The 15,261-nt window shown below is 51.0% G+C and overlaps 1 protein-coding gene across 1 annotated transcript in view; it reads right to left on the bottom strand.

The window, feature by feature from the left end:
* Positions 1 to 3,306: 3,306 nt before the first annotated feature.
* The window catches only part of Septin8 (septin 8), a 28,273-nt gene continuing 16,318 nt past the window's right edge, over positions 3,307 to 15,261 (bottom strand). Inside the window, 4 exon segments of the mRNA XM_021637309.2 lie at positions 3,307 to 4,663; positions 14,211 to 14,401; positions 14,519 to 14,651; positions 14,791 to 14,959. Coding sequence (XP_021492984.2) covers positions 4,501 to 4,663; positions 14,211 to 14,401; positions 14,519 to 14,651; positions 14,791 to 14,959 — 656 coding nt within the window. The 3' untranslated portion in view covers positions 3,307 to 4,500.

Genomic DNA, 15,261 nt, shown 5'->3' on the forward strand with positions numbered 1-15,261 from the left:
AAACAGAGTCTTCTGTAGCCCAGGCTGTCCTCAAATGACTATGTAGTGGAGGATGACCTTGAACTTCTGAACCTCCTGCCTCCGCCTCTCAAGTGCTGGGATTACAGGCATGGACTACCACACTGGGTTTATGTGATGCTTCGACTAAAATCCAGAGCCTTGTGGGTAACTGAGCTACATCCACAGCTGGGATTTTCACCCTTTTGGATAATCGGAAACCCAAACCCTGAGATCAATGCGCGGTAGGTCAGGAGCTATCCCAAGACTCAGGAGTGCTTTCTTGAGGCTCCTCATGTCCTCACATCAATTCTATCAGGTAAGATGCAGGATGGATGGCCAGGCACACACCAGACAATCCAGGAAGACTGTGGAATTCTGTGTGGGGACCAGGCCTGTTTAGGGAAGAGGTGTAAAGCATGGGTATAAGGGAGGAAGAGGAGGAGCCTCTCACTCACAAGTGGATGCAGACTTTCACTTTTTCACACACTAGGTGCCTAGCACCCAGTTTCACAGTGAGGGCTAAGATGCAGCCACCCGGCAGCAGAGCAAGTAAGTCCAGCAAGCCCACCCCTTCCTTGAGGTTCCCCAACTATAGGGTCACAGCACGTGGCCGTGAAAAGCTAGCCTGGATCTAGACTCCATCATGCTGGTGCCTAGGGTGAGAGGTGTGAGCCATCTGTGTCTTGTGTTGGCTTTGCTCTCCTGGAGGACCCCTGGTGGCCTTTTGATGAACAGCATGGGTTCCTCAAGCCTAGGCGGGGTCCAGACACCAGTAGCCTAAGCTGCATCCCAGAGGCACCATCCGGAGTGCTCCTGGCCTGCCCTCCTGATGCACATCCCGAGTGAAGACACGCACTGTGCTTTGGCAACCTCTGCGGGACCCAGACCCAATGCTGCCGGGCGTGCTTTCCCTCACCTAGCTAGCAGGTGCTTCTGCCTTAGAATAGGCCTGCAGGGGACTTAATTCCATCTGGGTTTAAGATCTTCTAGCCCCTTTGGTCTTTGGTCACCTTAATCAGGAGGCCTTGCCACTGCTGGACCCCAGACTCTGCCAAAACTCTGGCCACCCTCCTTGATTCTTCTCCCAACAAGATGAGATGTGCTATGCTTTGCAGGAAATCCTCTCCAGGCTAAGAACGTCTTCTATTTTTCTGAGCCAAAGTATATATACATATGAATAAGTTTAAATCCTGTGGATGTGTGTCTGCCTGTGAGTTTGTACATGTTAAATGTGGGTGCCTGTGAAGGCCAGAGATGTTGGATCCCCCTGGGAGCTAGAGTTCCAGGCAGCTGTGAGCCACCTCATGTGGGCACAGGCAACCAAACCCTGATCTTCCGCAAGAGCAATGTGCACTCTTTACCGCTGAACCAGCCCTTCCTTGCAGGCCACGTTCAACCTGGCTCTTTTTGCTATCTTCCTACAGCAATATAGTCACAGTAACGGTAGGAAGGCTCCTGTGAGATGGTGACAGTTGCTAGGACAAGTGACTTCAAGTTTACTTCCAGAAACTTGACCTGGCTGTGCCCATGAACGTGGTCCCTAATGACTTGAGACCCTTCTCTGAGAGGGGCAGGAGGTCCAAGTGCTGGGGAAAGAGCAGAAGTTCTGTATGTGCTTCAAGTTTGCTTGGCCGCCAGAGTTTTACTGTGGCATTCTGTCAGGAGATGGTTTCTCAGTCAGCTTCCCAGACCTTCCCACCTCCGGCTGCCCTCTTCCACCTTGAGGGTAGGGACATTCCTGCCATTTCTCCAGCACCTACCCTGGCCAATGCCAGTCTCCAAGGAAGCAGGAGAATATGGCTTGTGTGTCCAGTTCCAAACCTTGAGTACAAATGTTTATTACAATATAATCTGTGGGCTGGAATGATGGCTCAGTGGTTAAGAGCTCATGCTGTTCTTGCAGAGGACCTGGGTTTCTTTCCCAGGACCCACGTGGTGATTCACAAGCATCTGTAACTCCAGTTGAAGGGCATCTGTTGCCCTCCTCTGGCTTCCTGGTATACACAAACCCCCTCATAAACACGTGAGTGTGCATGCACTCACATACAACACACACACACACACACACAATTTTTTAAATCTTTTTTTGTTTTGTTTTGTGTTTTGAGACAGGGTTTCTCTGCATAGCCTTGGTTGTCCTGGACCACGTTGTAGACCAGGCTGGACTCATAAAATCTTTTTTAAAAGATATACTTTGTGCCCACTAAATTTTGTTTTTGTCTAATGAAACCTCAAGTGAATAACCTTTAAAAATAAGTAGTTCGGGAGGTCATAGTAATATTTTGTTTCTCTAAAAATGTAGTCTCAAGTCATTAATGCCTTTGGTATTTGGAAGTTTACAAAGGCTTCCACGGTTAGAAGCCTAGTTGTTTGTTTTGCTTTTGGCTTTGACTTTCAGAGACAGAATCTTCTGTAGCCAGGCTAGACTCAAATTCACTAGATAGCCAAGGTTGACCTTGAACTCCTGAGCCTCCTGCCTCCACCTTCCCAGTGCTGGGATTTTGTGTGCATATCACATCTGACAGACGTAGTCTTCTCAGACCTGAACCATCTTCAATACAGGCTGAAGGACGGGGGTGGGGCAGTGCATCAATTGGTAAAGCGCTTGCTGTGTGAGTGAGAGCCTGAGCTGGCTGAGATGAGAGGCATTTATAATCCCAGTCCCAGGGAGGCGGAGGAGATAAATCCCTAGGGATTGCTGGCCAGCCACTTACTGGAGCCACAAGTTCCAGGCACAGAAGAGACCCTGTCTCAAAAAACAAAACGTGGTCGATGCCTAAAGAATGATATTCGAGTATATCCTCTGGCCTCTTGTACACACACACACACACACACACACACACACACACACACACACACACAGAAGGGATAATAAGGTTGAAGGAAGATATGAGGCTACAGAGCTTTCAAGGCCCTGGGCAGTTTTTCAGAGTGCCTGTCCAGGAAACTGGAAGGTATCTTTTTTCTTTCTCTTGGTAGCCACGCTGGGATTGAGAGGAGTGAGTGAAACCCACAGCTCCCGGGAAACTTGGGGTGAGCTCTTGCAGCTGATCACACATGACCCAGCCCAGCCTCCGAAGCGCCCCTGTGGCTGAGCTGGCAGGCAGTGGAGGTTTTAGACCTTTTGCAAAGGGAGTCCCTCTGAAGTACGTGACAGTCACCACTTCCTAGTGACTTGCCAGACAGGCAAGATGTGGTTTGGTTTTTCTTCCAGAAGTATTTTCGGTGGCAGGCCACTAGAAGACAAGTATGTTGTGTGTGGATGCCCCGGTCCCCATGGATAAGAAAACAAAAGCTACTGTGACATGATGTAAGGCTTTGGCCTCTTTTATTTTCTTTTTCTTTTTTTTTTTTACAGTCAACTCCACATGTAAAAGACTTCATAAAGCATTGTGGCTCTGGCTGTACCCCGAATGAGCTGCTGGGGATGGGACTGGCTATTCCGAGCAGACTTCGCCGGGACCCCCACGCGGGGATGGTCGCTGGGGTTCTCCGTTATAATAAGCATGAGTTCGCTGAGTCTCCCTGAGACTCATCCGTGCCTTTGGAACAGCTGTTTTCACAACACAGAACAGGCAAGGCACAGGCGTGCAACACCTTGCCCATGCACCACGGCGAGGTGATCTGATTCACAGAGGCTCACAACATACCGCAGGGTGGAAAAAAAAATGTCATCTCTATATCCCACACCATTCCACCGGACTCGCACGTCTAAAGGACACAGGGTTCACTGGACGGAGACATTTGGACGGTACTATTATGGTCAGTTTCTCTCTTAAACACACACTGCAAAAATATTGAACTTTCCGTTCTATGAATATTGTAATATAAATATCTGTCTGCCTTTGCTATACTTTACACACATTCACTGAGCTGTCTCTATTCACCTACACACAGTCCTTATGGAGGCCTTAGACCCCTCTGATCTGGCACTTAAAAAAAATGTATCAGATATCGGTTCGTGTTGGTTTTAGTCGGGGGGGGGGGTAGGGGGGGGAGGGGATGGGGACATCCTTCAGGACGTGCTTGTTAGTAAGGCAAAATTATGCAAATGAGGAAATGTCATGGCGTCTTGGTCTGTTATGAAGCGTGAAAGTTAAACCACTAAGGGCAGTTTCGTTAGGAAAAACTGGCGCTGTTGACAAGGTTCCAGGTTTCTCCTCAGGACAAACGGTTACAGGTAACTTTCCCCGCTCACGGTAGGCTCACATTGCTCAGAATCCAAGCGTGGCCATCTATAAGGCTCCCGCCTCAGAGGGACCACGTCACAAATCAGACTCTCTGGGGAAGAAAAGGGTTGGGCCCACGCCGGATGCTCCCTGATCGGAAATTGGAAAACCATTTGCAATTTTGGTCATTGATATGTGACAACTGGGGGTGGAGGGGGGCGCTGGGGGAGTTGGGGGCGAGGGAAGTCTCTGTTCTAAATTAAAAAACCATGGTCTCCACTTCCACGCCCTGACGGTCCTGAGCTGGCCCCCACGTGGCTGAACGGCTGCCTCAGAGGAATCCTTCCCTCCACGTCGCGTCCCTGACCAGGCAGCTGCAGCACTGGATGGCGGGCCACCAGCTGCTGCAGTTCAAGGGTTCCACATTGGCTTTGGTCATCATCACCTTAGAGCTGGAGAGGCCCATGGCCGACTGCTGTGCTCCTATATCTGATCTGCTAAAGAAAGCACAGGTAGACATCAACTTGGCCCTTCGGGGCTGGCCCATGGCCCTGCTTGCTCCTTTAGGAACTCCAGAAGATGCAGGATGGCAGGAGTGACTGCGGGTGCCATGTTTTCTGTACAGGGTCATGCTCTGCATTCCCCCAGGATGGCAGACCTTGAACTCACGGTGGAGAGGTTTTGGCAGCGAGGAACAAGAATACAGGCAGTCTTCCGGCCAAGAGGATAGCAAGTCCTCTGGCAGAGGACTTGCGAGCTCAACACTGAGGACTCTAATGAATAACGTGAGAATGAACGGAGGATTATAGACTTCCATGTTACATGAGTGTGCAGTGACAGGCGCGGGGTTGGGGGGAATGCTGTTTTGAGCAGGTCAGATTAGGATGAAATGGTCGATTAAAATGATGGTGATTGAGGTTGGAGGTGGAGTTTCCTAGGATGGTACAGTTAATGCTATGAAGCAGGGGAGTTGTGCCACGTTCATAGCGCCTCACGAGACCACGCTGGCACTTGGCTGCCCATTCCTGCGTCTGAGATGACTCTGCTTCAAGTTTACCACTCTGTGTCGACACCCATCAGTGCTGAACAGCGCAGTGTGGCTGAGAGGCACTCGGGAAGCCTCACCTGACAAGTCTGTAGTTACCTGCCTGCACAACCAATTCTGTTTCACCCAGCAGCCGGCCCCTCTGCCGCCATCCCAAGGCCTCCAGGACCTGTGGGAACACAGCATGCTTGCACGCCTGTAAGCTCTTTGGCTTTATGAGTCTCATAAGGAGACTGGGAGACGATTCTACAACAGCGGCTCTCAACCTTCCCAATGCTGTGACCCTTTAATGCAGTTGCTCATGCTGTGGTGACCCCCAATCATCATAATAATAAAATTGTTGCTACTCAACTGTAATTTTACTACTGTTGTGAAAACAGTAAATCTCATAGGCTGAGAACCACTGCTTTAAAAGCCCCGCTGGGGAAGCTCCCTAGTCCTCAGAAGAAAGTTAGGAGAGATCAGGACCAGCAGAGGTGAGGTGGCCTGAAGCTGTGGCCCTGCCTTTCCTCTGCCCCCTCTCGGGGGCCAGGAAGCCAAGGAGAAGGCCATACTCTAACTTTTTCATTCCTCAGCAGGGGCTGGTTGTGTCCCTCAGAGCTGGCCTAAGAGCTACGGTGAGCTCTCCTCAGCCTGAAGAACAGGGCTAGTCCTCACGCTTTTTCTGTTGACACAGGGTCTCACTGTGTGACCAGAGCTGGCTCAGAACTAACAGAGATTCCCCCTTCCCCGGCACGCCCAGTGCTGGGATGAAAGGTGTGCACCTCCAGGCCTGGCTCCCTCACTGACCATTTCTTGCTGTTCCCCCTGCCAAGCCAAGCCAGGTCCTTCCAGCTTCTCAGACTTGTCCCCAACACAGGAGCAGCACTTCAGTCCCAGCTCCCTCTAAAAGATGGTCTCTCTGGACCTGTCCTGTGCAGTGGTAACTTATGTCTTCTCTGAACATCCAGATTAGAGAGCATCGCATTTCCCCTGTGAGCTCTGCAGCTCCCCCCCCCCCCCCCCCCCAGTGTTCCCTCATCCAGAAGGCTTCATGCTAAGGATGCTTCTGTGGCAAATATGGAGGGAATTACGAAGTCCCAAGCTGGAGTGGCTAAGTAGGCTGGGCCCAGCCTGCCCTGCTGCCAGGAGGAGAAGGGGACTTGCATGATGGCAGGGAAGAAGCCAGCTGCCTCTTTGAAGCTGTACTGCTGTTGAGCCATTCTCAACTCGGTGGAGCCTGGCTGGCCAAGATGCCACCTGGTGGCCTTGTGTCAGTCCTCAAGTTGGGGGCTTGAATGACCAGGCCATAAATTTAGAGGTGGTCTGTGAAGCTTTGTCACTGTGAACGGACCTTTTATGAATGTGCTAAGCCATGGGGTGGGTATGGGGATTGGGTATAGTCTGCTGTCGGATGCTCACTGTGGTCCGGGACCAGACAGGCCATATTGTGAGGCCAAGGTACCATTTAATCCTTTCTTTGGTTTTGCTTATAGGAGCTTTTTTTTTTTTCACATTTATTTATTTGTGTGTGTATGTATATGGATATTGGAGGACAATTTGTGGGAGTTAGTTTTCTCCTGCTACATGGGTCTCTGGGATCAAACTCAGGTTGGCCGGCTTAGCAGCAAGCGCCTTTACCTGATCACTCATTTCAACAGCTGCCATCATCATCATCATCATCGTATCATCGTCATCTTTCTGAGCCCAAATCTTATTGCAGCCCAGGCTGACCTCAAACCTAAAACCCTCCTGCTTCAGCCAGGCATGGTGGTACATGCCTGTAATCCTAGCACTTAGGGAGGCAGAGGTAGGTGGATCTCTGTGAGTTTGAGGCCAGCTTGGTCTACAAAGCGAGTCCAGGACAGCCAGGCCTACACAGAAAAACCCTGTCTTGAAAAACAAAACAAAAAAATCATCCTGCTTCAGCCCTTGGAGTAGTGAAATGCCAAGGACATGGCACCACAGCTGGCTATTGGGGGGGGTCTCTCTAAAAATACAGTTGGAATGGTTTTCAGTGCTGCTGGAGGCCTACTTTCCATTAATGGAACTCTGAGCATCTCTCACTAGAGTCATCTATACCTGGAATCCTATCCCCTGGATCCTGTCAATGGTCATCATCCAGGTAGGTCCTGAGGATAAGGGTGGGAGCTGACAGTTGCCAGGAACCTGGCATTCAGGTATCTTCAGCAAGATAGACATGATGACTGGCCTCTTGCTGCTCCATCCAGTGGACACCATGTGGGAATGGGATGGGAGCTCATTTCAAGGGCTCGCACTAGTGACTGTTCCCTGTGGCACTGGGTGTCTCAGGGGCTCTGGCCATAAAATGTTCCTAAGCTGATCCTATTCTCAAGCTCATGGAGAAAGCCAGAGAGCCTCCTACCAGAGTAAGGACGTGGCCTGTTGCTCTGTACATCTATAAATGAAAACACGTTTTGCTTTGTTTTGTTTTTTGAGACAAGGTTTCTCTGTGTAGCCTTGGCTATCCTGGAACCAGCTCTGTGTAGACCAGGCTGGGCTCAAACTTACATAGATCCCCTGCCTTTGCCTCCCGAGTACCGGCATTAAAGGCGTGCGCCACCATTGCCTGGCTACAAGTGAAATAACTCTTCTTGGGCAGTTCAGGCCTCCACTGCCGACATACCACTGCATTGTTAAGACTGGGATCGCACCGGGGGCCTGGGGTCTGTTCTTGCCTCTTTTAGTTTCTCACCTCAACATACAAATGGGAATCCCTATGGTTGGTTAGTAGAAACACATTTCACCTTCCTTCTGTCCCCACCTGGAAAGACCGGGGACAAGTGAAGGACTCAAACCACAGGAAACAGACATGAGAGAAAGCCCCAAGGTAGCTTAGCTTGTCCTTTCAACCACCAGTCCACCCTCCCTCGGCCAAACATTTCCATCTCCCAGGGCCTCCCACCTCCACAAAACCATCTCAGCCCCATGGCCCACACCATCACACTTATAATGGAAAGAATGACCACATGTCTACTCTTTCCATTATCCCGCTGGGATGGCAGGTTTAGTTCAGGAATTAGGGATACAGATAACCAACATTCAAATCCCAGCCTTCCGACTGCTTGCTGTGTTGCCTTAGGCAATTATCAAGCCTCTCTGGGATTTCCCTGATAAAATGGGGACAATAACAGTACCTAATCATAGGATGGTGAGGATTACAGATGTTAGAACATGTCATTACAAGAGCGGAGAACACACAAGCGAGCTGTCCCAAGCCAAGCTTTCTTAATAAAGATGTAAACTTTGAGGGCAGGGTATGCCTTCTCAGTCTTGGAGCCCATAGCTCTTCAAGAGCCACAGACTGCAGTTTCTCTTTCCTGTGATTCCTCCAGCCCACAAGCATTCCCAGGTGCCTGCAGCAGGATTCACTGGGGAATGGAGTTTGTTCAGGAGATCTGCCTCCTGAAAGGTCACAGGGGAAGCAGGCTGCGTACTGCCACAGCTACAGGATATTAATAGGCTCAAGAAAAGCTACTGCCCAAAAATGACACCATAAAAAGCTCAAAATAAATGCAAAATTTAATGAAAACAAATGAGTACAAAGTGGATGGAAAGGAACAGAAATGAGTCAATGGATGGAAGAGTAAATGGATTAACAACTGAAGTGCCTTTAGAAATGCATGGTAACATAACAGACAAGCAAGCTGGCTTTCCTGGGCCTCCTCTTACCCAGTCTGAGCCCCAGACAAGGGGAGTCCACACAAGCACACAGCAACATATGCGGGGCCAGTGTGCAGGTGACAAGATGCCGGGACTCTAGTCACCCAGGATGAGGGAGAGCAGACAACCTGGTTGGCCTGGGATACATCTGCTTGCTGGCTGTTGACTTGGTTTTCTGAGTGCTAGGGCGAGAATCTGGTCCCCAGTCATGCTAGGCACGTTCTCTAGCTACGGAAGCACATGCTCAGCATTTGTTTGTTTGTTTGATTTTGACATGGCCTTAAACTTTTGATCCTCCTGCCTCAGCCTCCTGCGTGCCTAGGGATCTGACATGATTACTTTTCTCTCTCAGAAGTGGGACCATAATTTACATGGTGATTCTACCACAAAACAAAATGACTAAAGGGGAGACATGACAGTAAATGGCCACATGATCCTATGGCAGTCCCTGTGAAGACAACTGACAGGGAGAAAACAAAAACGAAACAAAACAGGAATGAATCCCAGCTGTACATGGGGTCACACTCCAATAGGCAAGCTTCATGTCTTTCTTGCACACCAAAGACCAAGTTAACCTCAGCTAAAGAAAACAAAATCCCACACAGCGGGAAAAGAGCTTGCCATGGCTGATGGTCTCCACGGGGGAAAACTTAGACCCTAGAAAATGAAAGTTAGGTCTCTCCAGGGTCCAGGGATGCTGGTAAGCTTTGGGCCAAGGTGGGCACAGACCATAAACAGCATGCCCATGTTAGTGAGCTGCAGAGGACAGTGGTGGAATTGGCTGGCCCCAGAGTTCCCAGCATGGACTACAAGCTGGCAGTCCTGTTTTTCATACAACCAGTGGACCTGCTGGGTCATCCTGGTCTCTGGAATATGGCTAGGAAAGGCTGCTCTGACAGTCAGGCTTCGACCGACATGAACATGCTGTCAGATATTTTCCCAAGAAGAGCCACTGGCCTACAGTCCGCCTCTGCCTCACACACCAAGGTCCAGCATTGGTTCCGCCATAACCAGAGATGAATCAGCTGTGACACTCAAGAAGCTTCTAAGGCCTGAACCTAATTCTATATTCTTAAGACAGTCTTTGTAAATAATACCAGTGTCCGGCCTCGCAGCCAGGATCCGCCCCGGTCATGGAGGAGGTTTCCTCAGAGCATCGACAAATCCTATGCTCCTGCTGTGTGGAGCCTCTCACAGGTTCAGGCGGCCTTCGGGGAGTCCTGCCTCAATGCACTCACAACACCCTTCCCTTCCAGCTCATTCTGAATGAACCATCATACCAGGACAGGAAGAAGCCACACCGGTCGGGGGAGAAGTGATGCCGGCCTGGCCAAAAGGGGGAAATGGTGGTGGGGCAGGAGATAGGCTAAAAAACTGAATGCAGCAGAATCAGTGTGGTCCCCTCAGGTTCTCAGTGAGGGGCCCTCCGGGCAATCAGCCCCTCAGAATGAAGTGTATGCTTGGGGGGGGAGGGGAACCCAGCCTGGTGCTGCACCAGTGCTAAGGACATTAGTTCTCCCCCCCATTTTTAACCCTGAGGCTTGCAAACCATCAGGAACAGAGCAAAGTGGGTGTTTTTCAGTACTTTCCTTGTTTTTATTTTGTTTTTGAGATAGGGTCTCACGTAGCCCAAGCTGGCCTCTACCTCACTATGTAACTAAGGCCAACCTCTGGCTTTCAAACTCACAGGTCATCACACCTGTCAGGCAACCTCTTAAGTGTCCACACACAAAAAGCACAGCTAGAGGGGGGAGATCTTGGCTGCTAAGCTTTCGTTTTCCTTTCTCTCTCTCTTTCCCTCTCACACTGTCCTAATACTTCAGACGCCTTTATTTCCTTGTCCTGTGACTGGCCCAGGAAAGAAGTAATAATGACCTAGACATGACAGCCTTCTCCCCACTGAACACGCTGGTTGGGAGCAGGCAACTGTTTTGAGTCAAACACTGAACACACGTGTAGTTGGTCCCTGTCACAGGTAGCACCTTCTAGGGCAGAGACAAGGGCTTTGGGCTGTTGTTCCATTTACATTCACAGTAAAAAAACGTGGGTGTGGTCTCATTCGGGGTCCACTTCCGTCCATAAAGAAGTCCCAAACACTGTCAGAATAGGAACTTTATTTCCCACCTCTCCCTATATATTATAGAGGTGCTTTCTATATAAGGAGGTTTAGAGATCTTTTTAGTTAAAAAAAAAATTTCAGGGAGTCTGTGTTACTTATGAAAATAATGAAAGATATATAGATATTATCTGTCTTTAGGCTGGTGCCAAAATAAAAATTCAGGACTGTGGAAAAAGTTATTGGAATTAAGCTCTCTAGGTTAGAAAAATTAAAATGAAGAGGAACCAGGCGAATTCTGCAGCATGTAAATACCAGACCACAGGCCACGCCTAGGGCACCACAAGAGTCGCCGGCTTTGACGATGATCAGTTAGGCCCAGCATCGCTGGCTGGGCCCTCCCTAGAGCGGCACATAACTGCTCCGTCAAGGAATAGTGACACTGTAAATGGAAGACCAGCCACCGGCTCTGGAAAAAATAAACCTTGTCAGTTTTGGATTCCAGCATTCATGGCTTTGACGCATTTGCATAGAGAGGGGTGGCTGGCCAGGCCCAGGCAGCCTAGGGCCAGCAGGTGGGGACAAGGCAAAGGCTGTAAACACTGGAGTCTGTACCGGCTCCCAGTCCGTCCTCACACCATGTTATGGGAGAAGGGTCACAAGGTGTAACTCAAGCAATTTAACACATGAAAGTCTAAAGTCCGCTCTCGACATGTAAATCTGTGCGTGCTTTAACTGAAAAATAAAAATAAAACAAACAGAACAAAAACAGACACATTAAAAGATACGCAGAACAAATCAAACAGAAGCAAAAGACAGCAAGGTGGACACTGGGAAAGGGCAGTCAGTTTGGCATTTGTGATGAGCAAAGCAGGGAACTCGCTTCAGTTTGTGGCGTCCCGGGCTGAGGGTCAAAATCTGATTGGGAAGTAATTTCGCAAAAATTGATTAAAATTTAAAGAATAAGTACAAACCAAACAAAGCCATTTAACTAAACGGCCATGAAAAGCACCCACTTCCCAAATGCATGCCTGGCCCACCCTGTCCCATCGGACCAGTGCAAGTGGAAGGTTAGCCCTGAACCCCAACTCTGGCTCCAGAGGTACAGAGTCCTCTCTCCCGGGGCCAAATTGACTGAAGCTTTCCACTATATCCAGCCAGCAGAAAGGGCTGGTCTTCCAGACCCACATCTGGAAAACAATATCCCGGGAGACCAGACACGAGCCTCCATGAGAACTATGTCTGTCCTTTGCAGTGTGGGTTCTACCCTCAACTGCCCTGCAAGCTCTGTTTTTTCTCTTTCTTTCTTTCTCTCTTTTTTTTGAGATAGGGTCCTAGGCTACTCTAGCAATTCATTACATAGTCCAGGTTGGCCTCAAAAGCTAAGAGCAACCCCTCCTGCATTTGCCTCCCTGTCCTGGGAACACAGGCTTGTGCTACCACACCTAGCTGGCCCTGGGGGCTTCTCCCAGTTTTTTTGGGCACACTGATTACTGACCTCTACTTTCACAGGGTAGCCTGGGCTGAGCTGGCAGAGAACAGGGCAAAGTTATTTTGAGTGTACAGGCTCTGTCCCTGTTCCCCCCAGAAGGAGGCGCATTTCTGAGCTGCCAGCTTAAAGCCCCGCAATGCTTACACCTCAACTGTCCTCCATACTCACTGACAAAGGGCTGGGCGTGGGACCAGGGCTGAAAGCAACCGTAAAGTTCTACTGGCTGAGGGGAGCTGAGCCTGGGGTCCTCCCTGGGAACAGGGAGCTGGGGTGGGGAAGACTACAAAAAGGGGTAACACCTGTCCCACAGCAGAGAGCAAGCCTTGGGAACCACCATGTGCATCTAGTGCATTGTCTGCCCCAAGGAGACAAGGAGAAGCATTCTAAGTTTGAGGCAGGAGAGAGAGAGAGAGAGAGAGAGAGAGAGAGAGAGAGAGAGAGCTTGTGTGCATCAGGGAATTCCACCTAGGAGTGAGGCAGGATACAGAAGAGTTTATGCACAAAGATGCATCCCAGGACTACAGCTAACAACCCACTGTGTGGCCCTGACCACTAGACTCCACTGCCCCCAAGAATGAAAGGCCTGGGTGCTTATGTCCTTAAGCAATACAAGGGAAAACAGGAGCCCAGGAATGAGGGTGAGGATGGATGAACCTGCTTGCTTATTTTATGGGTTGGCAAGAAAACAACGAGGCCAAATCCAGGCTAAGGGCCAGGGAAACTGAGGCGGATGGGAACACCATGTATGGTGTGGCCTGAGACTGTGAATGAGGTAGCGCGGGAGACTGAGAGCCACTGGAGACAGGGAATCAGACAAGGACACGGGAAAGCTCAGTGGCAGCAAACTTATCTAGCTTGTGCAAGGCCCCGGGTTCAGCCCCCAGAACCACAAAAATAAATAATAAATAGCTTTCTTAAAAAGGCAAAGAGAAAAAGGAGGCAGCAGGGGCTGAGTCTGGGTAAGCAAAGAAAATGCTAAGGACACGTGACTAGAAGTCCTTTGTCTGGTAAGCTGACACACCTGGGAGGAGCCTCCTTGCCATCTGTCACTCTCTACAGGAACTGCTCCAGACCCTACAAGGGGAACAGCGCTGCTCCCTGACACAGCCCTGGAGCCCGGCCAGGAGCCACTGTGCTTTCGGCCCAAAGGAGCTGTTAGAGACGACAGTGACTGGGACAGTGCTGACTGGCCTGCCACTGTGAGTCACCTCCTGCTAGGAGTCCCTGTTGTTCTGGGTCACCATCTACCAGCCAGTGAGTTTCACAGTCCCAGCTGGCCTCAGAGGTCCAGGAGGCATGGGCCACAGCTGCTCCAACAGGAGCACGGGGTCTGCATCTGGCAGGAAATGAGGACAGTCCCACCTTCATCCCTCTCCTGGCCTGACAGACTTGTCCCAGTCTCCTGTAGCTACACCTGCTTGGCTGTTTCCCTGCTACTCACCGCCCATGTGACCCGGCCTCCTTCACTACCACAGCAGTGATAAGGCCCCAGATGCTGAGGATGTGGTGGGAGAATGAGGGAGGGCAGGGAGGAAGAGGGGGAGAGAGAGAGAGAGAGAGAGAGAGAGCAAAGGGGACAGGGTGAGCATAGGCCATGGGGCTGGATGGAGAGTAAACAGCTGCAACAGAGAGAAAGATCCAGATGGTGAGGCGTCAAGAAACGGGTAGAGAACAAGTGAGGAGGTGAGGGCAAACTGCAGTGAGCGTGAGGGATGGAGAGGTGGAGGGCAGGAATGACTGAGCCCAGGGGTAAGGAGCCAGCCCAAGGAGGGAGACACCACTCACTTCTTCTTGTCCTTGTCTTTCCTCAGGGGCTGTTGCGAAGTGGCGTGCAAGGCCTGAGACTGCAGGGCCTCCATGGCCGCCTTTCTGCAGTTGAAGGCTTTGGTCTCCTCCTCCAGCTCCTTGCGCTTCTCCTCTACCTTGCGCTTCTCCTCCTGGTGGATTCGCTTCAGGTGCTCAAACTTCTCATGGAGCTGGGGGAAAAGGGAGGCACCTGGGTGTGGGTGGGACAGCTCCCCAGCTCCACACCAGCCAGCCTGCCCTCCGACATTTCCTCTCCAGGGCGCCCCCACCCCAGGCCTGGCACACACCTCCCGCTCCTTCTCCTTCAGCTCTAACTCCGTCTCCTTCACTTTGTTGACGAACATCTGTCTCATCTCTTCCTCTTTCCTCTGCAGCTCGCTCAGGAACTCCTTCCTCTTTGCCTCGTATGTCTCCTGGAGGCTGTGGAGACCCAAAGGAGAGATCAAAGGTAGAACTGGGGCTGGCAGAGCAATAGAGCCAGATAGAGGCTGGGGCAAAAGACCACAGGCCGCCCCCCCTCCCCCGCCTCTGCCTGAGGCGGTGCGGCGCAGGCTAGCACCTGAAGGGCTGGCTGTCGCCGTCGCTGTCCTGGAAGCCCATCTCCTCCAGCTTGCAGCGCCTGTAGAGCTCGTAGTGCCGACTGTGGGTCTGCTCCCTCAGGTCCTCCATGTTGACCCGGATCAGCATCTCCCGAAGCTTCACGAAGTCACAGTGATTCTCGTTCTCCACTAGAAGCACAAGATGGACATGCAGATAGGTGGGGGAGCAACGGGGCAGCAGTTGGGTACCGCGGTGGCTCCGAAGCAGCACGAGGTGTGCAGACGGGCATAGGATGGTAAGACAAGGGGGTTCCACAGAGCAACACAAACACGCAGACGGTGGTGGGGACAGCAGGACAATGGCTGGGTGCCTCATGGCTCCACAGCATGAGGTAGGTACGGAGACGGGCAGAGGAGCAGCAGGAGAGTGGCCAGGTGCCTCAGGGAGTTCCGCAGAGCAAGGCAGGCATGCAGATGGGCAGAGGGAGAGC

The sequence above is a fragment of the Meriones unguiculatus genome, chromosome 11 (assembly GCF_030254825.1).
Source record: "Meriones unguiculatus strain TT.TT164.6M chromosome 11, Bangor_MerUng_6.1, whole genome shotgun sequence".
Taxonomy (NCBI): Eukaryota; Metazoa; Chordata; class Mammalia; order Rodentia; family Muridae; genus Meriones; species Meriones unguiculatus.